The sequence below is a fragment of the Barbus barbus genome (assembly GCF_936440315.1).
Source record: "Barbus barbus genome assembly, chromosome: 50".
Classification (NCBI taxonomy): domain Eukaryota; kingdom Metazoa; phylum Chordata; class Actinopteri; order Cypriniformes; family Cyprinidae; genus Barbus; species Barbus barbus.
This window is the reverse complement of record NC_136728.1, coordinates 9,904,298-9,928,786: the sequence shown is the minus strand read 5'-3', so window position 1 is coordinate 9,928,786 and position 24,489 is coordinate 9,904,298. Positions and strand designations below refer to the sequence as shown.

The following is a 24,489-nucleotide window of genomic DNA, read 5'->3' as shown; positions in this document are numbered from 1 at the left end:
AGGATTCCAGAGAACACAGTCCTGTAAACTTTGGTTCTAACCACATTAGTTCCCAAGCATTTTCGCGCTAGAATGCTTTTTTTTTAACGCAAATACAATTCATATGCTCAAAACAACACCGATTTGACCAATTGCATTAAGGGTACACTTCAACCAGGGCTGCGTTTCCCAAAAGCTTCGTAAGCCTAAGTGCATCAACTAAGGCTTACGATAATTTTGGGAAACGCAGACCAGGACAGTTTGCAATGTAGGCTGTGCACAAATTAATGAAAATGTTAATTAAAGACCAAGGCTAGTAAACGTCTCCTATAAACTACATGTTGAAATTAGACTAGCACTTAACTATGAACACAAAAGCCACGCCACACAAATGGCTTTTAATTGGTTTATTTTGTTAGCAAACAAGTAACTATAATTATAACTAAATTATATTAATTAAGTTCTTTTCATCAATTAATTTCTTGATTAATTTATACCCTGCTTGTGGTCAGTCTGCACAAGATCAACATGCTTATTTGCTTTGTGGCCTTAAATACAAGACCAAGCATTCGATCGCCAGAGCATCGACAAATCTTTTTGTCACAGCGTTGTTGGCAGGGCCGCCAGGGCGAATTTTGACGCTCTCGTCGGCAGTGGTGTGAACGCACGGTTAAAGGGATAGTTCGCCCAAAAATGAAAATTCTGTCATTAATTACTCGTCCTCATGTCGTTTCAAGACCTTGGTTCATCTTTGCAATGCAAATTAAGATTTTTTGATGAAATCCAAGAGCTTTCTGACCCTGCGTAGACAGCAACGCAACTGACACATTCAAGGCCCAAAAAGGTAGTAAGCACATCCTTAAAATAGTCCATGTGACATCAGTGGTTCAGTCTTATTTTTATGAAGCTACAAGATACTTTTTGTGCACAATGAAAACATTGTTATAATGCATAATTCTTCAGTGTATGTTGTTAGGAGAAAATGTTTCTTTTCTACTTTATTGCATTATTGATCATTGAAATATGTCACTTAACAGAAATTAAATGAATATAACTAAAGGTTTTCTTTTTCATGCAGGCTTGTGTGGAGCAGAGGTTTGATGACCCAGGAGAAGGTGTATCGGTTTCTAAAAACAGTGCCTTTGCAGAGGAATTTGCGTATAATATCAGAACCATTTTTGCCAACGTTGAATCAAAGCTTGGTTTGTATTTGTAATTAACCTAAATGAAATACCGCTATATGAGATATCTTGGCTGTAGACAACAACTGTTATGATCCATTGGACTTGCAGGAGAGCCGTCAGAGATTGATCAGCGGGATAAATATACAGGTGTATGTGGCCTCTTTGTGCTGCACTTCCATATCTTCAGGACTGTGGACAAGAAGATCTACAAATCCCTGCTGGATGTGTGTAAAAAGGTGGGTACACTAACTAGTGGGAACGAGTGGGATATATAAATCTGCACTTTCAGTCATTATGAAATTTCCCTTCTCTCTCCTCCAGGTCCCTGCAGTGACATTAGCAGCTAATATTATCTGGTTTCCAGACACTTTTCTGACAAGCAAAGTACCTGCGGCAGCTAAACTGATGGACAAGAAGAGCATCCAGAGCATCCGCAGCAGCAGAGATGCATTCCTGCAGCAAAAGGCGCAGACACTAATGAAGTAAGACATACACGCTTATGATATGATTCATAAATCAATTATGATTTAGCCTAGTAAAATGTAATGGTCATTGTGTTTTACATCATTTATAAATATATAATTTAGGGTTCCATGTATGTGTTTCTATGCAGGGACATGCAGTCCTACTATATATTTGTCACCTCCTGGATGATGAAGATGGAGTCTATATTATCAAAAGAACCGAAACCAGACAAACTGTCTGAGGATTTGAGCAACAGGTGTAATATCTTTGTGCAGGTAGAGACTGACGTTTTCTTCTTTTCTGTAATTTTCGAGATTAAATTGTTCTGTATAGAGTTGGAAATTTATACATTTTTGAATGACATTATATTTTTAGTGCAGTGACTGCTTCATAATCAGATGTTTGTGTTTCTGTAGGGAATCCTGTATGCTTACAGCATCAGCACCATCATCAAGACCACTATGAACATGTACATGTCCATGCAGCGGCCAATGACCAAGACCTCGGTGAAAGCCCTCTGCCGATTGGTGGAGCTGTTAAAAGTAGGTCAATGAGTCATAATATTATATTAACAGCAAATACTTGAGTATTTATACACATATTTTTTCATATTTTCATTTGTGTCTTTTATATGTATTCAAAACATACAATTTATGTATTTATGTTGGTTTATATTAACAATCTATGTGAAAAATGTACTATGTAGTGTACATTACCTCTAGCAGCTTGCACTATTTATATAGCACTAGACAGTGTTCACTACAAATCTAGTATATGATAATGTGCACAATAATTTAAATACTATAAATATAGTACATCATTTTAGACATTAATATTAGTGTTCACTACATATCTAGAATATTGCTTGTAGTGTGCACAAAAATGTTGATGCTTATAATAGTGTGCATTATACTATATATCTAGAACTGGGTATTGTGGACAATAGTTTAGACACTAGTAGTAGTTTGCACTACAGTTTTAGTTCTTTCACTGTAGTACTCACAATTTAAACACTAATGTGTGCACTACAAATTTAGCACATGAATTGCAATGTGCACTATAATTTGGACACTAATAATGATGTGCTACATATAGTATGTTCACTACATATGTATGTTCACTACTACTACGTTTGGTTTAATCTGCACAAAAATCTTTAGAACATTAATAATAATCATTCATATCAGTGTGCGGTATACATCTAGTATATTTAGGTGTGCATAATTTAGACATTAAAAGTAGTCTGCACTGCAGATTTAGTGCATTAGTTCTAGTTCTCAGGGTTTAAACCGTAATAGTGTACACTACAAATCTATTACATTACTTGTAGCATGCACAATAATTTCAAAACTGTGCACTACAAATTTAGTAAATAATTTTACACATTAATAGTAATATTCACTACATTTCTAGTAAGTTCGTTGTTGTGTGCGAACAAATTCAACACTAATTTTAGTGTGCACTGCAATTTAGTGCATTATTGTAGTGCTAATGCTGTGCACTACAAATGTAGTATATTAGTTGTAGATAATTTGGAAACTAATAGTAGTATTCACTACTAGTATATTGGTTGTAGTGTGGACAAAAATGTTGACACTAATAGTAGTGTGCACTATAAATCTAGTACATTATGCTGTAAGTATTGCAAACTGTATTGGTTATTTACAGGCTGTCCTAGGTACTGTACATTTAGTTCTAGTGTACACTATGTAGTATGCACAAGTTCTAATGTACAGTGATAGCTAATGTGTGCTAGTTCTAGTTAATAATGTTGTGTGCACTAGTTCTAGTTCACTAGGCAGTGTCCACCATAAATCCACTACTTTAGTTAGTACACTAACTGTATTGCACTAGGTAGTGTGTGAAGTGTGCAGTGTTTATGTCAGTGTTTGTCATGCACAGGCTGTGGAGCACACGTTCCACCGGCGCTCACTGGTTGTAGCAGATTCTGTGTCTCACATCACGCAGCAGCTGCAGTCTCAGGCTCTGGCCTCCATCTCTACTGCTAAGGTACAGATGCACCACCGTTACCCAAACACCAGCTCCACAGAGCAGATATTCTAATGACAGATTATTGTCCTCCTTCAGAAACGCGTGATCTCTGATAAGAAGTACAGTGAGCAGAGGCTGGATGTGCTGTCGGCTCTGGTTCTGGCTGAGAACACTCTGAACGGGCCCAGCACCAAAGAGAGGAGACTGATCGTGTCTCTGGCTCTCAGTGTTGGCACTCAAATGGTGAGTATGGATAAACAGTGTAAATCAAATGAATGGCCATTTCATGACATTTGTATATAAAGTGTTAAAATAAATGCTGTCAAGAAGCCTTCAACACATTGAACAAGCTTTGAGTTTCCAGTCTGTTTGACTTGGTTGCAAACTGCCCAAGGTGTTAAATAATACAAATATTTAGTTTGTTTTGTGTATTATTGTTTTGTCTTGTGTATATTTTTCTTTGTTTTGTGTTTTTCTTGTGGTGAGTTTTTTTTTTGTTTTCCTGTTTTTTTGTTTTGTTTTATTTCTGTTTTGATTTTGTTTTTTGTTTCGTTGCATTTTCTAATTCTGTTTTTTTATTTATTTTTGTTTTGGACAGAAAACCTTCAAGGATGAGGAGCTCTTGCCTTTACAGCTTGTGCTGAAAAAGCTGGACTTAATCAGTGAATTAAGAGAGCGGTAAGCCCTGAACTAGTTCAACTATTTACGATTAGCAATAGCAGATTTTGATTCTGTGACTATTGTGACTTTGTTGTAATTGCATGATGGGATAACCTCTCTCCTCAGAGTCAAAGTGCAATGCGACTGCAGTTTCCTGTACTGGCATCGTACAGTTTTTCCTATCTACCTGGATGATGTGTACGAAAACGCTGTGGATGCCGCCAGAATTCATGTAAAACTCTTAACACTATCTATTCTTAAAACGCACTTAACATTATTGTTAAACAAACGTGTTATTTAAATATGTATATATTTTCACTAGTACATGTTCAGTGCGCTCAGAGACTGTGTGCCCACCATGTTGCACGCCAAACACATGGAGTCATGTGATCAGCTGCTGGAGTGTTATGACACTGAGATCATGGAAATCCTCAATGAGGTAAAGCAGAGTGCTGGCTGCATATCTTTTTGTAGTAATTTTGCATTTTAGCTCATTTGCATGTTTTTCTGATTGTTAGCACCTGCTAGACAAGCTGTGTAAGGAGATCGAGAAGGACCTGCGCTTGTCTGTGCACACACACCTCAAACTGGATGATCGAAACCCTTTCAAAGTGGGCATGAAAGATCTGGCTCACTTTTTCTCTCTCAAGCCCATTCGCTTCTTCAACCGTTTCATCGACATCAAAGGTAGGGCAGATAAAACACTGAATGCATGAGCTACAATATATATAGTGGACATAATCAATACTTTAAAGGGGACATGTTCTACATATTTGTCTTTTGTCTGTGAAGTTCACTTAGAATTTTAGTCAATGTTCATTTCCATCAAAAAGGAAATCATAAACAAGCAGTTTTTGCTACTGGTGTAAGACCAATGACTACAAATCAAGGGTTTTTTGTGGAAAATTTTGGTTAAAAAAAAAGAGTTTCAAAAAAGTTTAAAAATGTATTTTAAGCACTACCAATGTCAACTCGCTAAAATATTATTTTTTAACAGTGTTTTAACACATTATTAAATCTGATATCATTAATATATAATTCTGTCTGGTTGGAAAATTAGATTTTATTTTTTAAATGCTTTACAGTAGATTCAGCTTTAGTGAAGGGAAAATGTAAATGTGAGAAAAAAATAAATATATATATATGTAATATTATAATATATATATAATTATATATGTATATATATATTATATATGTGTGTGTGTCATTGTAATATATAATTATAAGAGTATATATAATTAAAATTGACAATTATATATATGATTTATACATATGTGCATATAATTATTTAATTTATCATACAAATACTTCAATCATACAATGACTTTATACATGAAAATCAGTTGTTGCCTTTATATTTTAAGAATGGAGTCTTTTGCTGGAGAGCATCATAACCTTGAGCTTTATCTCTGCCTTCTAATCGTGATGTATGATATTAAAAATAAATCCTCCATTTCCTGCAGCCTATGTGACTCACTATCTAGACAAGACATTTTATAACTTGACGACTGTGGCTCTTCATGACTGGGCCACGTACAGCGAAATGAGGAACCTCGCCACTCAGCGCTATGGTTTGGTGATGACTGAGGCTCATCTCCCCAGCCAAACTCTGGAACAGGTGTGTAGCTCACCAGATAATCTCAGAAAAGATCTGCTGCATTCAGCCTGATATCAATGTGTGTGTCTTCTAGGGCCTGGACGTCTTGGAGATCATGAGGAACATTCACGTCTTTGTCTCACGCTACCTCTACAACCTAAACAACCAGGCAGGACTTGACCTCTGACGTTATTATTGGCCCACAAATGTAGTACTTCACTTGATGTGTTTATGTAAAACATCTTCTCTATTGTGTGTAGATCTTCATTGAGAGGACCAGCAACAACAAGCACTTAAACACCATTAACATCCGCCACATTGCCAACTCCATTCGCACTCATGGAACTGGCATTATGAACACAACGGTATGTACAGATCCTGCCAGGACGGTCCCAGCTAACAAAAATATACATATTTTGCTAAGATTCCCATTAAAGGGACAGTTTCCCAAAAATGAAAATTGTCAACATTTACTCACCCTCATGTCGTTCCAAACCTGTTTGAGTTTCTTTCTTATATTGAACACAAAAGAAGATATTGTGAAGAATGCTGGTTATCGAATAGTTGATGGTCCCCGTTGACTTCTATAGTATTTCTTTCCCTACTGTGAAAGTCAATGGGGACCAAAAACAGTTTGGTTCTTCAAAATTCTTCAAAATATCTTGTTTTGTGTTCAACATTGTGTTCAAGAGAAACTTTTACAGGTTTGGAACGACATGAGGTTGAGTAAATGATGACACAATTTTCATTTTTGGGAAACTGTCCCTTATGAAGTTATCTTCGAATGTTGTCTGAATATTCAAAATATCCCGTTTTTAAATGTTTAAAAAAAAAATTTTCTGGGTTATATGAACATTGGAATTTTTTTTAGGGAATGTTCAATTTTAATGATGATAAAAACATAATAATTATAATTTAATAATAATAAATAATTAGTAGTATTATTATTAATAATAATAAAACAAAACAACAGTGACAACAATATTAAATGAACACAACAATAAGCAGTTATCATTATTATTATTATTAATAATAATAAATATAAAATGATTATTATAAATTAATAAGTGTAACTAATAATAAGAATAATTAAATAATAAAACAAAAATTATGATAAATGAAACACACTAATAATAATATTAGTAATATTCTCTGACATTCAAAACATCCAGTGTTTAAATGTTAAAGAAATGTTTTTTTGTTTTGTTTTTTTAGATGTTTGAACAATGGCAAAAACATTTAGGGGAACTTTCCATTTTAATAATGGTAAACAAAAATATTAATTATAATTAAAACATACCAATAATAATAACAACAATAGTCATAAATAATTTGATTACTACTACTACTACTAATGATAATAACGGCAACAATAAACAATTAGTAATTATAAAACATTTAGTAATAATAATAATAATAGTGGTAGTCATAGTAATAGTATAGTAGATATAACTAATAGTTACTGTTAAATATATTATAATTATTAAATAATAATAATAACAGTAACCATAATAACAATAAAAAATAGTGATTGTAAAACCATAATAGTATAGTAGTTAAAACTAATAATTATGGTCAAATATACTACTACTACTACTACTAATAATAATAATAATACATCTCTGATGTTCTCTGAACCATCTGAAACTATTAAACACTTAGACGAACGTCCAGCCAAAATGTTTCAGAAAAACATTGCATGAATGATGTATAATGTTTTTGTTTAATGTTTTGAGACTGTTATTAAAGACTAGGAAACTTTGAACAAATGTTATTATCGTTACTGGAGGAATGTTTGTTCATAACTTTGAGGAAACCTTACCAGAACGTTCCCGGTTAGCTGCATCTGTATTACGTGACCAGTAACATCTCATCATACTGATGGCCTGAAGTGTCTCTCTGCAGGTGAACTTCACGTATCAGTTCCTCCGCAAGAAGTTCTACATTTTCAGTCAGTTCATGTATGACGAGCACATCAAATCCAGACTCATCAAAGACATCCGCTTCTTCAGGGAGACCAAGGATCAGACCGACCAAAAGGTGCGCTGGTCTCCATTCGCACGTCATGTAATGAAGCAGTGTCATTTTATGAAGACATGATCTTCTGTTGGTTTCTGATGTATGTAGTACCCCTTCGAGCGAGCAGAGAAGTTCAACCGTGGCATCAGGAAGTTGGGTCTTACTCCGGATGGTCAGAGCTACCTGGATCAGTTCAGACAGCTCATCAGCCAGATCGGTAAAGTTTGTCTATAGGTTTTTAGATGCATCTGGGAACTCTTTCCTTTTGTAATGTTCTCAACTTCATAATGTACATGCTGGGATGTGTAAGGCTGTATGACTTTTCCGGTGTAAACATAATGTCAAGGAAAAGACACCGAGATGCAAAGGTCTTCACAACAAAGCAGCAAATTTAAAGTTCACAAAAATTATATATATATTTGTATTTAAGAATTTAATCAATAAATGTTAAAAAAAATTCTCCTTCTCTTCCCATTCTTTTTCTTTCTTGCAGGCAATGCCATGGGTTATGTGCGCATGATTCGGTCCGGAGGGCTGCATTGCTGCAGCAGTGCTATCAGGTTAAGTGTCATCTACTACTATTACATACAAAGATTATTTGACTGAGACATTCAGATCGTGGTAAAACTGGTAATACTAGATAAATAATAATAGTCTTCCCACACAACACTTGGAGCTTAATGAGACGCATATGGTATGAACATTATACAAATCGTCCTACAGAAGTCAAGACAACCAAGACATTAGCAAGCTACTCACATTCAAACATGTTCCAGGTTTGTTCCTGATCTAGAGGACATCGTTAACTTTGAGGAGCTTGTGAAAGCAGAAGGCCTTTCTGAAGAGACGCAGAAAGCCGCCAGGTACTGTACTGATGTCAGTCAATCAGTGGAATTCATAATAATAATAATGTGAATAAATAAAACAACAATAATTAATAAATACTGCAAATACTAAAACAACAATATTGTGAATCAATATTTAATAAATACTGCAAATACTAAAACATAATAATACTAAAAACAACAATTATAATAACTAGACATTATTAATAATAAATAAAACATAACCACCATAACAATACAACAATAATATACACAACAACATTAAACAATTATTATTATTACAACATACCAAAAATAACAATAAACAATTAGTAATTAATTATTACTATTAGGTTTATTATTTATTATTAATAAACAAACATTAATAGTAGTAGTAATATTAATACATAAATGTAAAAAAAAAAAAATACAACAACATAAATTTATGATGATGATTCTAATATCAATAACAATGATAATTTGTATTATTATTATAAATGGATATTAAATAATTCTACAATATAATCAATCAATCAACATTTATTTGTACAGCCCTTCACAACACTCAAGGTGAACCAAAGTGCTTTCCAATGAAAAGAGAGCAATGAAACAAAAAAATATAAAACCAGCAACAAAAATTACATAAAATACACAAAAATGTCACAACATTGCTAGATATTAAAAGCCAGTCTAAATAAATGAGTTTTAAGCTTAGATTTAAAAAGACCCAGGTCAGTGTAATGGTGCGCAAATCGGGGGGAAGCTTATTCCAGAGTCTGTGCCCAGCTACAGAAAAAGCCCGATCACCCCAGTGTTTGTACCGTGACCTCGGTACTTCCAGCAAAAGTTGATTTGTTGACCTAAGAACCCTGTTTGGCTGACGAAAAGCCAGCATCTCAGTTATATACAGTGGAGAAAGGCCATTGAGAGCTTTAAAAACAAACAATACAATTTTAAAATCAACTCTAAAAGAAACTGGAAGTGGGGTGATATGCTCTAACTGGGCCGCGGCATTCTGCACCAGCTGAAGGCGATTGAGGGACGACTGTGAGACACCAACATAAAGTGCATTACAGTAATCTAATCTTGAACTGATAAGAGCATGAATAGCTTTCTCAAGGTCAGAGTGATTCAAAAAAGTTTGACCTTGTCCAAAAGACGTAGTTGAAAAAATCCTTTAACCACGCTGTCAATCTGTTTATCAAATTTCAGGCTACTATCAAAAGTCACCCCGAGATTTCTGACAGTTGGTCGAAGCTTGGAAGTCAGCGCATCAATGTCAGAAGTTACAGACTCTCCAAATAAAATATATTCAGTTTTTTCCTCATTTAGGTGAAGGAAATTTTGCTCTAAACATAATTTAATGTCATTAATGCAATTAATTAATGACCTAGCTGCGTCAGCATTTTTTTGTCTCATGGGCAAATAAATTTGCAAATCATCAGCATAGCAGTGAAAAGCTATATCATGCCTAGCTATAATAGATCCAAGAGGCAGCATGTAAAGTGAAAATAAAACAGGCCCGAGAATAGAGCCTTGTGGCACCCCGCAAGAGAGAGAAGTGGTGGAGGAGGACGAGTATTATTAATATAAAAAGTTTATTATTATTATTGTTGTTAAAACATACACAAATAACAAGTAATTACTACTATTAGGTTTAGTATTTATTTGTTATTAATAAATTAATAATAAAACATTAATAGTAATAGTAGTAATATTAATATATAAATGTTAAATAATAAATACAACAAATTTATTGATAATTATAACAATAATACAAATTATTATTAATATATGTAAATATCATTTATATAATATAATGACATAAATAACAATAATAATTTGTTTTATTATTATAAATAATTAATTAATTTTAAAATACAATAATAATTAATATATAATATTATAATTATAATAATTATTGTTATAAAATAAGTATTAATTTATTTTTTATTTCAGCCAACTGGACTGTGTGCTTAGTGACCTGACCAGTAACTCGGCTGAAGGAACTGAGTACTTCAAGATGCTGGTGGGAGTTTTCGCACCGGAGTTTCGTAGCATCAAGAACATGCACTTGAGGAACTTCTACATGATAGTTCCTCCTCTGGTGGGTCTTCAGAATGGGATCTTGGATGTCGAAGTCTCTTGCTAATTGCAGCATGATCTCTTGAATAACGTTCATCTTTCTAATCCCTCGCAGACGGTAAATTTCGTGGAGCATTCCATCAGCTGCAAAGAAAAACTAAACAAGAAGAACAAAGTGGGAGCTGCGTTTACAGACGATGGTTTCGCCATGGGTACATGTTTAATACAGTTATAAAGGTGATATAATTTCTTTCCATGGGCTAAAGATTCAAGGACCTTTTCTGTGTTTTCCAGGAGTCGCCTACATCCTGAAGCTTCTGGACCAGTATCAGGAGTTTGACTCCCTCCATTGGTTCCAGGCTGTGAGGGAAAAGTATGTGAAGGAAATGAATGCGGTGGTGAAGGAGCAGAACGTTCAGTCCACCAGCCAAGACGAGAAGCTCATGCAGACCATGAACCTAACGCAGAAGAGACTGGACGTATATCTGCAGGTATGCTCCATCTTTGTGGTCTTCAACAATGATGGCCAATGGCTTTATTTAATCACATCTTCTTTCCATTTGTAGGAGTTCGAGCTGCTCCATTTCTCTCTGAGCAGTGCTCGGATCTTCTTCAGAGCTGATAAAACGGCAGCCGAGGAGACCCAGGAGAAGAAAGACAGAGGTTGGTCGATGGATCCATGATCTCTAGAATATTTTATGTTGACTTTTTGCACCACAAACACTCATTTAATCACTCTTTTCAGAGGAAGTTGGCAAAACTGGTCCAGGTTCCTCAACGATCGAGGGTTCTCCTGGGGAAAGCAGTGCCAAGTGAAACTACAAAGGATCTTGAACGATATCAATCACTTGAACAGCATGGACTCGCTCCAGAGGAGGTTATAAACATTGACCCTCCAGCCACCATACTACTGTTGGAGTCTGTACAGCTTGCTTAAACTCATTTTGGCGCTACGCCACCTGCACTCATTCAACTGGAACGGACTGTGGATTTGGACCAACGCTTCGGTTTTAGATTATGATTGTTTTATGTATCGACAACGATGTTCAACAACTGTTTTGTCAAGCATTATGCGATTGTGTAAATTCAAGAAATGTGATTGGTAGATGAATGTCTATTTTTTTTTTTCCTTAAAGGGATAGTTCTCCCTCATGTCGTTCCAAATTCACAAGATCTTCGTTCATCTTCTGAACAAAAATTAAGATATTTTTGATGAAATCCGAGAGCTTTCTGACCCTACATAGACAGCAACACGTGATGAACGAAGGTCTTATTGGTTTGGAACGACATGAGGGAAAGTAATTAATGACAGAATTTTTGGGTGAACTAAGCCTTTAATGTCCTATTGATTGTTAGGAACAAGTATTTTTAAAGGATAAAACTGGCCTTTAGGATACAATTTATTTTTTTAGCTAAAGAAATTCAAAGACCTAATTATATTTCACCCAAAAATTTAAATTATAACCTGTATGACTTATTTTGCAGGATACAAGATATAGATAAATAAGAGATTATCTATCTATATATATATATATATATATATAAATTTTACAATGAGAGACCAATAGGGTTATTTTGGACCCCACTGACCATTGTCCCACAGACAAATATGGTTCTTCAAAATATCTTTTTATGTTGCTCAGAAGGAAAGTTGTACGTGTTTTGAATGACAAGAGGGTGAGTGAACAATATCAGACTTTCCATTTTGGTTCATTTTAAAGTTTATGTAAACTAGATTTTTTTTTTTTTTCTCTTAAGAGTACTAATTTACTTCACTAATGATTATCTGCCCAGAAATCATTCAATGCCATACTTTTTGATATGTGAAATATGTATAATATAAAATGTACCACACTAACATATTTAGTCTGTGCTGCCTAAAATATATTGCAATGTGTCTTGACAGTAAAAACACATCAATTGTCCTTGAGCACTGTGAAGGAGGAAGTTGAATTGCACTTGCCTTAATAGTGATCGCGCACTACACAGCAGTTTCTTCACATCAGTGACATTCCATCAGATTTTCTTGCCTATACTGACCTTTTTGTGTTAACCATTAACCTCATGCTATCTTTATTAAAAGACTTGGAAAAAAGCACAGCTTCAGGATTATTCATGCATTACAGGCACACACACAATGCTCGTACCGAACACCCCCTTCCCATACAGAGTCCAAACACTGGTTCAGGAAAGCTGTTCTGCTTTATTACAAAGAAAGGGAGCTTTAAAGGTGGTCAGAAAATACAAGATTGGTCTGTTTTTTGTACTATGGGTTTTCCCTTTCCTACGAAATGCTTCTATTCAAATAGCTGCAGCTGAAATGTCTCCACCCCCTTGTTTTTTTTCTCATAATACAGATGTCCTCGCTCTGGCCTTCCGTGTCGCCTTTATTCGTTTAGTTGAATTGGTCTTTAAGTGCACAGGGTAACAAACGTGATTCCCCGTCTGGCAGCTCAACATACTGTTCACTAATTTTTTTTGTCTTTTGAGTTTTTGCTTCTACCACATAATGCCATTTCTGTTCACCTCCTAAAAAGGAGGTCAAGCATAGGTACTTCTTCCAAAATAGACGCCATGTATATATATATAGATACATCTATCTATATATATCATGTATATACACATTCATACATACATATCTTTATTCATGTGATGTCAAAAAATTAAAAAAATGTACACGTTTATTACAAAATCGTAACAAAGACTGAAAAGGGTTTGTATTCATTCTGGAACAATGTTTCTCGGTAAGCTCACAACTGCCTGGTCCACGGGTTGTGCCCAACAACGGTCACTGAAACAGTCTGATTGGGATTTATTGATGCTAAGCAGAAAACACCTCGCCGGATGAACAACGCGGGTGAATGGAGCAAAAGAAACGGGAAATGAAAGAAAACGGGGAGGAAAACAAACAAAAAAAAGCACCTCCTTGATGTTAATGACAGGGCCGCACGTCCTTCCAGACGACGACGGGAGAGCAGCGAGTTTTCCCACATAAAAAAAAAGCAGAAAACAATTTTTGTGTTCTTTTATTACTAAATAGTGCAACAATGAACATTGCATTTTCTTTTGCCCTTGTGTATTCACATGTATTGGATTTGTCTTTGTATCTGTCCTGTTTGTTAGCGCAGCGCACTTCGGAAAACAAAGCACGAACTGCGTTTTTCTCTTGAATACCAATGGATGGGTTTGTGTGCTGTACTGCAACTTCAAAGACTCCAGGCAAACACCAAAAGGGGCTTTCCATCAGCGGAGTAAACAAAACATTGACCCTGCTCAAAATGAAATGGAGGGAGAAGAAAAAAAAACGCAAGAGGGGAATTTAAAAACAGAATGAAAAGTATTACGAAGTTTTATGTTCGGGCAGCACATAATTTGTAAGGCAGGGCCCCTCCCCCCAGTTCTCAAGGTGGAGACCCCGCCACCCCCCTCCCCCTCCCGCAGTCCTAGTCCAGAAGTTGAGGAATAAAACCAGGTTTTTTGTGGTCAGGCAGGTCGGCTGGCTGTCTGTTGCCGATCGCTCCGAGAGCTCACAGGCGCTGACGGACTCAGCTTCAGAAGGCCTGCTGGGCCGGATTGTAATTGAAGGTGGTTGGCACGTGAGGCCGCTCCTCTAGCTTGTCGTATTCCAGGTGAAACTCCTGAGAGAGCAGAGAAAAGCACAAAGCTGAAGTTGTCTTACACCTACATGTATACAACATACACTTCACTTGAACGTTCAGTATAGCGATGACATTATTAGCATCAGTAGGTAAGTGTGAGCGATTGGTCAATTAAGTAGGTGCAGGTTTTCAAATATTTTCTAATAAATATTGGGCAATTTTCACACTGCACCTGACCTCATTTTTCAACATGTTCACACATTCAGGAAAGACAAAATAGGGTACTTTTAAACACACAGCCATTTAGAGGGTCTTTGTCAGTTACTATGGCATAGAAATGTGCAATTAAATGTATAATAAATCTCCAAAACGTTCTAAAATCTAATCCACAATACTATGATAATCTCCCAAAAAAATAAAAATAAAAACATCTAAATTCTAAAAATAAATACTAATATTTTAAAATATTTATTTTATATTTAAAATGTAATTTTAGATGATTACTAATTTAATATTTTCAAAATTAATATTTTGCAAATGAAGTTGAGAGATTGTGTATGTTGTGTGCCATTATATTGTAGTTGAGCATTAAATCAACCATCGTTCTCTCAAGATATTGTATGATATTGCAGAGATTATCATATTTAAAAATTCACATTAATCACCACTATTACTGACATTGTGTGTCATTACTATAACAGTCATTCTGCTGCTCCAGTATACTGATATTGGTTTGAGATGCTGACATCAGAAAAAAACCCACAATAGCACAAACCAGAAGTTAGGTTTAATCACTCAAGTCAGTAATTATCAGCAAGTGTCTCTAGCTGTAGAAAAGAAAAAGGTGGAGGAAGAGGACCCTGAATTCAGTATCTTTACCTTAGCGACCTTCCTCCAGTTATGACAATCAAAGAAGTAGTATGTTCCTCTCTCGTAGGTGTTGGTCTTTAGCGTGGGCTCCATGCCAGGTGCTCTTGTGATCCAAACCCTTTCCTCTTTATGGTACCGCCAGTCCCGGTTGAAGCTGCAAACAACAAAATATTCCATTTGAACTCTCAGCTTCCACCGGTGGTTGGTTATCAGCAAAAAGAGTCCTAGAATGAGGTAATCAGCAGGACATACAGCTCAACAGCAGCAAGGAGTTGTAAGAGGTCTCCTCCATTCATGTAGTAGAGGTAAAACAGCAGGTCTTCACCGTATCGTCCCAGTTTTATTGCAGCCAGCTGTACAGAGCACATTATAAGGTTAGCAGCATCCACATATTACAATTTCAATGCGGTTTTACTGAAGTGTTTTACACCTCACCTTGTCCCTTATGTGAATGTTGGTTAAGTACTCTGAAGGAACATGGAAGTCTAAAAAAACAATTGCATTTATTACTGAAGAGCCAAAATGAAATGCTCATCTCTACAGGTTAAGTCAAAATGAACTCTTACCAATGTCTTGTGGTCGACATGGAGCTGAAGCCCAGGGAGATGCAAACTTAGGATACAGATTCCTACAAACCGAAATAAAATTAATGTGTGTACAAAACGAAAACACTTACTAGAAATCAATATCTGGCACAAGAAAGCATCTTACTCCGGAGAGTTGAGGTTGAGTCCTAGCGTTGTTAGGTCGCTTCCTAAAGCCAGGTGAACCATCCCTGGGTCCGTCTCAGCTGCCCGAATGAATGTCAGGAGTCCAATCATCCCAAACTGATCCGTCACCATTCCTGAGGGAATGTTTGTTACCTTGCCTATAAAAAGATGTGAATAAATGTCAAGCTTGATTGAGAGTGTCCAACGGACAGGGTTGCTACATCTTTTGATCAATTAATTTCCATGAATTTTCCAGCAGATTTTTACTTGGCAAAGAGCAAATACTAGTCAGGGTTATTATAGTTAACTAAAACCATTTTATGTTTTAAAAAACAGTTTGTGTTACTTGAAATAAAATAAAGTTTAACTGAAATAAAAAAACTAAACTTACACTCATTTTATTTCAGCTATATTTTATATTTACACTTTCATTTAGATGATCTTGATGTACCAAGATAACTAAAACTGAAATAAAATTAATGAAAACCATATAGACAAACTATTAAAATTGACAAAAACCCAGTAAGCATCCCAATAATAAAACAATAACCCTGTTTCTAGTCAGATTTAATATTCAAAATTCTAGTGTAGTTATATTTTAGTTACTCTGAACATAGCTACACACATATATATGTTTTATGATGTATTGAGTTATTTTTATTTTACAATTTATTAATGCTTAAATTTATTTCAAATCTTTTTATTGGTCTTTTTTGTGACAATACAGATTGAATAATGATAACAAGGTGAAGATATTGTCCATTATTAATCCCTTCCGCAATCTCCTTGTTCATATTAAAATTATTAAATATTAGACAAAAACAATAATAATAATAAAATAAATAGAAAATAAATAAATACCAAGTGAAATACAATAGATACAATTAAGCGTTAACATTTAAATTTAATTTATTTTATCTATAAATTATTTAAAAATTATTATTTAGAAATGATCTTTATATCAGAATTCTAGTGTAGTTATATTTCAGTTACTCTGAACATAGCTAGAAGTATACATGTATGTGTGTGTGTGTGTGTGTGTGTGTGTGTGTGTGTGTGTATATATATATTATTATTTTTTTTTATGATGTATTGAGTTAGTTATTTTACAATTTATTAACATTTAAATTATTATCAAAATGTATATATATATATTTTTTTTTTTTATATGACAAATATCATAAATTATTTTTATTTATAATAAAAATGTCCATTATTTAGACATGATTTGAGATGTTAATGACTTGTATTACTTTTTATGCGCTTGGAATTATTATTATTTTTAAATTATTTAAATATTTTTAAATACAACCCTACCTGTTGCATTGAAACCTTCTAAAACAGTTTCTGGAAGAAAATATTTTTTATTCAAAAATAGTTTTATTCAACACACGTTTTTAAGCTCAAGACACTTTGGCAGTTGTTTGAAATACAGAGGTGCATGTTGCTAGAGAGCCTCACCATCAGGCAACACCTGGATCCCCTTCTTTTGCTGGTTGTTGTTCTGTGCTGATGATGTCTTGTCGCCGGGAAACTTGGGTCCATCTGCACTTGAGCTGCCCTTTCCTGAAGAGTTCAAGCTCTGTGGAGACAGCACAGGCCACGACAATCAGTAAAAGCTCAAGCAATCACAGTCACAGCACTGGACGCCATCACTTAAATTTTAACAGCCACGCATCCTTACCCATCCTGCAAAACAATGACATGTTATTTATGCAATCTCTCCCTGAAGCTTATGAAAGATCAAATTCAAGCAATACTGACTGATTTGCTTTCATCCGTGCTCAATGTCGGGTCCTTGTAGTTGGGCCCGGGCAGGGCTGGGAAGTCTTCGTTGTGAATGGAGAAGTCCTGCGACTGTTCATTCGATGGCTTTGTGACCATTCCAACTATGGAGAGATACATTTTAATACAAATTTGAGGGTTACTGTGAGGAAATCAAAATAAAACCCCTGACCTTGTCATGCATTCACAACACATCATTAATTGAAGGAGAAGCTTGCTTAGTCATAAATACTAAGAGGGTTTCAGTTTCAGCAAAGTAATGTGACTGTGTAAAATGAACTTGTACCATAGGGTGCCCTTCCAGCCAGCGGATTATGCAACGGTGTTGGGTTGCCGTTTCCCTCCCTCCGACTTCTGTCTGCAAGTGCTGGGAATTCTGAGAGGTCTATTCCTGTCACATTTTCACTCCCATCTGCCACGACAGCAGAAAGAATAATAAGAGAATGAGCTTTTTTCTTTCCAGAGCACAATTTAAGCGTCACGGTTCCTGACGTGGTGTATCATCACGAAGCACGCTCCATACAGCACTCACCTGTCCCGTTGAAGATGTTATTGGATAAGGAGTTCATGCCAAACCCCTGGCTCCGGCCCATTCCAAATCCTGACATACTACAATGACACACATGAGGATTTGACCCTTTTGTTAAGGTCAGTCTTAATCAGTCTTGATTGGCCTTATCTTGGCCTAAGGTGAAAGTTAATTAAAATACACATATATATGTATTTAAGATTATGAGAAGCCACTTTTTAACATCATCTTTAATTTCTGCAATAAACAGAAAAGAAGTCCATTGATGACCGGAGATTCGAACAAGCTTTCAATGTACATATATGTAACCATATTTTGCCTTAAAAAAATTATGCATTTAAAATGTATTCAAACAGAAAACAAAAATATTAAAAATCTGCCACTACAGGTTGATATCTTACTTTTATTTTTAATCACATACATGCATTTTAATGCTTTGCAAACATACACATTTGGTTTTCTATGACATTTGTTACTGACACAGAATGACTTGTGATAGTCTTGGTTGTATCATAATGGGCTGAATATACAAACCAATCAGTAAGTATTTATTAAAATGTTTTATTTTTGACTGAGTTTCCTGTTTAATAATAATGATAATAATAATAATAATAATAATAAGCGTTGCCACAACTCTCCATATAATAAGCTGTTCGATACAACATCCACGGTTCAATACGCGCTTGTGAATTGTCACTTTTAAGAGAACACAGATAAACTATATTGTCACAGGTGAGTGTTTATTGTCTTAATGTCTCATCATTCAAAATGTTTCGATTTTCTTTTTATTTAGTTAGTCAGTGGCTATGTTCACATGCACACTTCTTGTTTCAATCAGATTTATGAATCTGAATGTAATGTTTACATGAACGATAAATAAAGTGATCGGGTTGATGTGTGCATTTATGTCACTTAAGCTTCAAATCGGAATTGATTTTTTTTTTAACATGCGAACACTGCACAAAAATAGAGTTTCCCATTGTTTGCACATAACCACTCTCCTACACCGTTTCTTTAACTGTTTTAAACAGCAGCATTAATATTTATCCATTTCTCAAACAGATTGATTAAGGTGTTTACATGAAGGCTTTACAGTCCGATTGAGCCGGCAAACCAATTACAAACGGATTATTTGGTTGCATGTAAACGTAGCCACTGATGGCTGAAGGCCTTTGTCCATATTAAGGATTTCTTGGAACATCATAAGTTCTATTACTTAGTTTCTGTGTGAGGGTGCCCTCCGGCTTCCAGTATTAATGAAACAGACATTACATGTGTTTATAGCATTCAATAATGACCAATCCAACCTATTTTGGGTAAAAATAGGAAAAATAGTACTTCTCTCAAAAGACATTTGAAGTAGACACATGACAATCCATGTTCCTTTTTTAAAAATGTGTTTTAAAGGTGACATATCATGAAAATCTGACTTTTTCTGTGTTTAAGTGCTATAATCGAGTCCCCGGTGCATCTACCAACCCAGAAAACATGAAAAAGGACAACCAAGTAACTTTGTTTTGGTAAGTCTTTTTCTGCAAGCCTCTGAAAAAAGGAGTGCATCTGATTTCTCTCCCTCCGTGTCGTGGTAAGGGGATCTTATTACAATATTACGCCCTTTAATCAGCACGTTTCCTCCCATGGCACCGTCATTGTGTTATCGCAAGCAACAACGGTGTACCAGTTCTCACTGATGAGCACAGAACACTGTTTAGAGTCCCAGCATCAGAGACAAGAAAACAGTGGATTTATTCTTTTATATACTGTATATTACGCTGCTGCCACACAGATCTTATATAAACATGGGATTTCTTTCCCAGCTGTTTACTTTTACAGACATAACTGACTGTTTTTGTAACTCATGTGTTTTTAACAAACTTGTGTGTATTTGACAGTTTAAGCACAAGAAGAGAACTTAGTTTTGTACTCGCATACCATGTGACAGCAGCTTTTGTGCGCATGCTTCGGATGTGTTCGCTCAGAAAACCATATAACAAGTTTAAACTAATATAGTTTAAAATGCATGATTTGAGCACGATAGACACGATAATCAAAACCAAACAAAATGTTTTTTGCAGAGTATCTGAGGTACGATGTGTAAAGGCACAGTCCTATTCTGGAAAAGGGGGCAGGGAGCAGCAGCTCGTTTGCATTTCAAGAGGCATGCACTAAAACAGCGTGTTTCTGCTTTCACGCAAAATAGGCATTTTCAAAATTATATAAGAAATGAACCGTGGGGTATTTTGAGCTGAAACTTCACAGACACATTCTGGGGACACCTGAGACTTATGTTACATATTGTAAAAAGTGCATTTTAAATCACAAAAAACACTGATGTGCCAGGCCGAAACGAACTGAAAACTGTGGTCAAAAAAAAAAAAAAGTTATGTATTGAACCGTGGGCTAACTGTATTGTTGCATCCCTAATAATAGCACAATTTTCTGCAAATAAAAATGTGATAAATTTTAAAATACATAAAAGTATACATTTAATACTAGATTTGAAAATATACTATATAATTGTAATATTAATTATATTATACTATATTGTATTTTACATATTATATTCATTAAAATATTTTATAATAGAATCTCTTGTTTCAAAAGTAATTTGGCTTATTGAGGGTTGGGCAAGTAGTTTTTTTTTTACTAGGTCAACCCTCAGTCCTTACTGTTGAGCCAAAACATTCTATTATTGTGGCAAATGAAAGCACTTTACATTACAATTCACAACTTCAGAAGTCACTTTATAATTTGTTTCATTCCCATATCATTGAGCACAATCTGACCACTGTCCTGGCACACGTAATGCTGTACAGGTAATTTCTTTTTAAATAATAAACCTGTTAAATTGACAGTCCTAAAAAGCCATACCAAAGCAAGTTGTTTGCTATCGCTATCTCTCGTGTCACCATTCTTACCTGTTGATGGTGAATGGCTGGCGTGCTGGCTGCTGCTTGGGCATGCAGATAATGCTGGGAGAGCTGCGGTTAGGGCTACCCAGGCCAGAGCTGCCCATGCTGTTGGTCCTGCCGCTCATGCCCATGCCCTGCCCTACCTGCGAACTCATCATGTTCCTGGTGTTCATAGGCAGGATGCCCCTGCGGAACACCAGCAAGGCCAGGATTTAATAGATCACATCATTAATCAACATAAATCAAGCAGAGGAGATGGCGTACCTGTTCGGCGAAGGTGGTGTGTGCAGGGACATTGTTGGGACGCCTGTTGTTGGGGTGCTATGGTTCGGTAACTGAGTGCCTTGTGTTAAATTCCGGTTCAATTGAGGGTTGTTGTTGCTCATGCCTCTTATTGAGAAACCTAGTGCACCTACAAAATGAGTCGCTGATCAATTGGTGCTCAGAATCAGAGCACATGGTGTTTCTATTAGCATCACAACGATTTTTCATTACTATAAGCCATACTGAAGACTTGTACTCACTTTGCGGACCATACAAACTCGCACCAAGCTGTGACAATTGACCTGACGATGACGGCGAGGGAGATGGCAGCATCTGAAAACCGAGAGAAGTTAGAACATTTCATTTGAATTTGAATGTTTTTAACATTACGTGCCAACACAGAAATTAGAAACATATTTATGTTTACATATGAAAGAAGTCTTTAATGATCATTATGCTTTTATGTTGGCATTTATTTGATCAAAAATACAGTACTATTATTAAAGATTACTACAATTTAAAAGAAACATTTTCTATTTCAATATATTTTAAAATGTCATTTTTTCCTGAGATGGCAAAGCAAAATTTGTCATTGTCACATGATCCTTCAGAAATCACTCTAATAGGCTGATTTGCTGCTCAAGAAATACTTCTTTTTATAAATCTTGAAAACAGTTGAGCTGCTTAATATTTTCATAGAAACTGTGATACAATTTTTTCAGGATTATTTTATGAATAGAAAAATGAAAAGAACAGCATTTATTTGAAATAATCTTTTGTAACCTTATGAAGGTCTTTACTGACAGTTTGGATCAATTTAATGCATTCTTGCTGAATAAAAATATGAAAATCTTCTGAACAGTAGTGTATATTTCTCACACATTTCTCTCTCTTAATTTCAATTACTGACAAATGAAACTATGAAGAACAAATGAGATACATTAGATGTGTATTTGCTTCATCTGTGTATTTTATCACTGTAATGTTGCCATTTAGAATGACAGGAAATGAAGTTTGTCACAACTGCAGGTCAGTTCTCCTCATAAAACAGCTTGTTTTTAGTACACAAAATGCCATCTGCAACAATCTGTACCATAAACCTTCATAATTACATCATAATTTGTGTCCACCATGATTCTTGGACACGATCCCAACTTCAAGAGTCTGGAAATGATGACTTTATGCTGGTGTTCATGTGTACTCAACTCATAAATATGACCATTCTGAGTTGACTTCACTTGAATGCATTAAAAATAGTCTGTGATGTAATTATCAGAAATGTTTAGAATCATATGTTTATGAAGGTATAGATTACTTGAGTTACTTAGATTATTAAGTTAATAAATTATTATTTTGGCAATAAAAAAAAAGTAGTTAATTTTTATTTTTGACAAATGTGTTAAGAATATGTCACATTATTACTGCTTTTGCTGTATTTTAGATCAAATAAATTATTAGAAATGGGCGTATGTTAGCATCGCAGATGTATTGTACAACTTTTGCTGTATTTTGGATCAAATAAATGCAGGCATGTAGTGGTGAGCAGAAGAGAATTCTTTAAAAAACGAAAAATCTTACTTTTCAAAAACTTTTGACTGGTAGCGTATCGGCTTAAAATGTATTTTTTGTTGGTCAGGTCAGTGAAGATGTTGACAGTGCAGGTGAAATATATACTATTAAGCTAATAATAATTTAATTTCATCATTCTATCAGATCTCCAGTCAGCAAAAGGATTTGACACAATGAACACAACCATCAGAATTAACTAGTATTAACGTACGTCTTTCTCCGATCGATGCTGGAACATTGACTGCTGGCAATAGTATATGTTCTCATCAGGGTAGTCACTTTCGACCCCCTCCGGAAACTTCTTTCTCGTTGCACTGAACATTCCGTTTGTCACCTACAGAAGAGAGGAGACGGTTAAAACCAAGATAATTCATTCCTGAACCAAATCATACCAGATTATCTTTCTACACGTCTAGTGGACATATCCTTAACTTCTATACAGCACAACTGATAACTTGTAATAAATAATAAATTACCACTGCAGAATAAGACCCAAGGCTATATGTTAATTTAGGTGCATTATAAAAAGGTACAGGCTATTTTGTCAACTCACTTTACACCTAAATCATACAATTAGGATTAGTAAGATTAAACTTAATTGTAACGTTACTTTAGCCGTCAGTCTAATGCTATAAGAACACTTAGACCTACCATAGCGGTACGTTGTTAAATAAATAATTTATGTATCTTTTCAAAACAAAGAAGGTATTTGCCGTATGGTTGGAAGACAAATAAATATCACTTTCCAAACTGACACCTGACAACAAACACAGAAACAGCTTAAATCACCAGCTAAATCCATGAAAAACATCAACATACTTCAACATACTCACATTTCCATATACCGCGACATTATTAATAACATGACAACGGATTCCTACGTGTTATGATGTTACGAACACAATTACAGAGAGAAATAAATAAAACAAATAATCGCATGTCACGAAATGTTCTCATTTATATAAGCTAGTTAACGTTAGCTGTCTCGTTAGCTGTTAAGCTGCTAACTACAAATAAGGCATTTTCGGCATAAATAAAGATTTTGATGGAACCCAAAACACACTGGACCATTTAATCTACATTAGTCGTGGTGCTTTAGTTTTATAACAGATGTCTAGACGCGCATAATACATGTATCTATCTGTTTAAATGGTTTAGGCCTGTGTTTCGGCTGTCTGTTTTTGTTAGCGCTTAGCGCTAGTCGGCTAACTCCGGCCTCGAACAAAAACAGAAACCAGTAAAGCCGTGCAAACGTGTCAATGCATTCATTCAGCGACTAAATAACTGCTTGGATATGCGCACAAAGCTGCAAATGTTCATTTGGCCCTATATATGCGATGCAAACCCTGCTGTGCAATGTATTTTTGGTGAAAAAGGAATTGACTAACCGCATTAATTTACCCTCTCCTCTCAGATCCAAGATGGCTGTGTTTCCTACAGACGAGA

General features: G+C 35.2%; 2 protein-coding genes across 2 annotated transcripts in view; one reads left to right on the top strand and one right to left on the bottom strand.

The window, feature by feature from the left end:
- washc4 (WASH complex subunit 4) overlaps window positions 1-12,894 on the top strand; it is a 19,369-nt gene extending 6,475 nt beyond the window's left edge. The window contains exons 11-33 of the mRNA XM_079414222.1: window positions 1,058-1,181; window positions 1,272-1,399; window positions 1,485-1,645; window positions 1,777-1,903; window positions 2,045-2,170; window positions 3,531-3,638; window positions 3,717-3,863; window positions 4,219-4,298; window positions 4,407-4,512; window positions 4,603-4,719; window positions 4,799-4,967; window positions 5,744-5,898; window positions 5,972-6,046; window positions 6,138-6,242; window positions 7,783-7,917; window positions 8,005-8,113; window positions 8,390-8,456; window positions 8,673-8,759; window positions 10,680-10,827; window positions 10,921-11,017; window positions 11,100-11,296; window positions 11,372-11,468; window positions 11,551-12,894. Of these exons, the coding sequence (XP_079270348.1) occupies window positions 1,058-1,181; window positions 1,272-1,399; window positions 1,485-1,645; window positions 1,777-1,903; window positions 2,045-2,170; window positions 3,531-3,638; window positions 3,717-3,863; window positions 4,219-4,298; window positions 4,407-4,512; window positions 4,603-4,719; window positions 4,799-4,967; window positions 5,744-5,898; window positions 5,972-6,046; window positions 6,138-6,242; window positions 7,783-7,917; window positions 8,005-8,113; window positions 8,390-8,456; window positions 8,673-8,759; window positions 10,680-10,827; window positions 10,921-11,017; window positions 11,100-11,296; window positions 11,372-11,468; window positions 11,551-11,621 (2,736 nt within the window). The 3' untranslated portion in view covers window positions 11,622-12,894. The remainder of the gene's footprint in view (window positions 1-1,057; window positions 1,182-1,271; window positions 1,400-1,484; window positions 1,646-1,776; window positions 1,904-2,044; window positions 2,171-3,530; window positions 3,639-3,716; window positions 3,864-4,218; window positions 4,299-4,406; window positions 4,513-4,602; window positions 4,720-4,798; window positions 4,968-5,743; window positions 5,899-5,971; window positions 6,047-6,137; window positions 6,243-7,782; window positions 7,918-8,004; window positions 8,114-8,389; window positions 8,457-8,672; window positions 8,760-10,679; window positions 10,828-10,920; window positions 11,018-11,099; window positions 11,297-11,371; window positions 11,469-11,550) is intronic.
- Window positions 12,833-24,489, bottom strand: cnot2 (CCR4-NOT transcription complex, subunit 2). The gene is made up of 15 exons (XM_079414233.1): window positions 24,432-24,489; window positions 23,255-23,377; window positions 21,735-21,807; window positions 21,475-21,622; window positions 21,217-21,396; window positions 18,302-18,378; window positions 18,056-18,181; window positions 17,749-17,873; window positions 17,446-17,566; window positions 15,986-16,142; window positions 15,841-15,902; window positions 15,710-15,759; window positions 15,527-15,627; window positions 15,284-15,428; window positions 12,833-14,443 (listed from the first exon to the last, which is right to left on the bottom strand). The coding sequence occupies exons 2-15, from the start codon at window positions 23,363-23,365 to the stop codon at window positions 14,357-14,359; spliced, it is 1,563 nt and encodes a 520-aa protein (XP_079270359.1). The 5' UTR covers window positions 23,366-23,377; window positions 24,432-24,489; the 3' UTR covers window positions 12,833-14,356.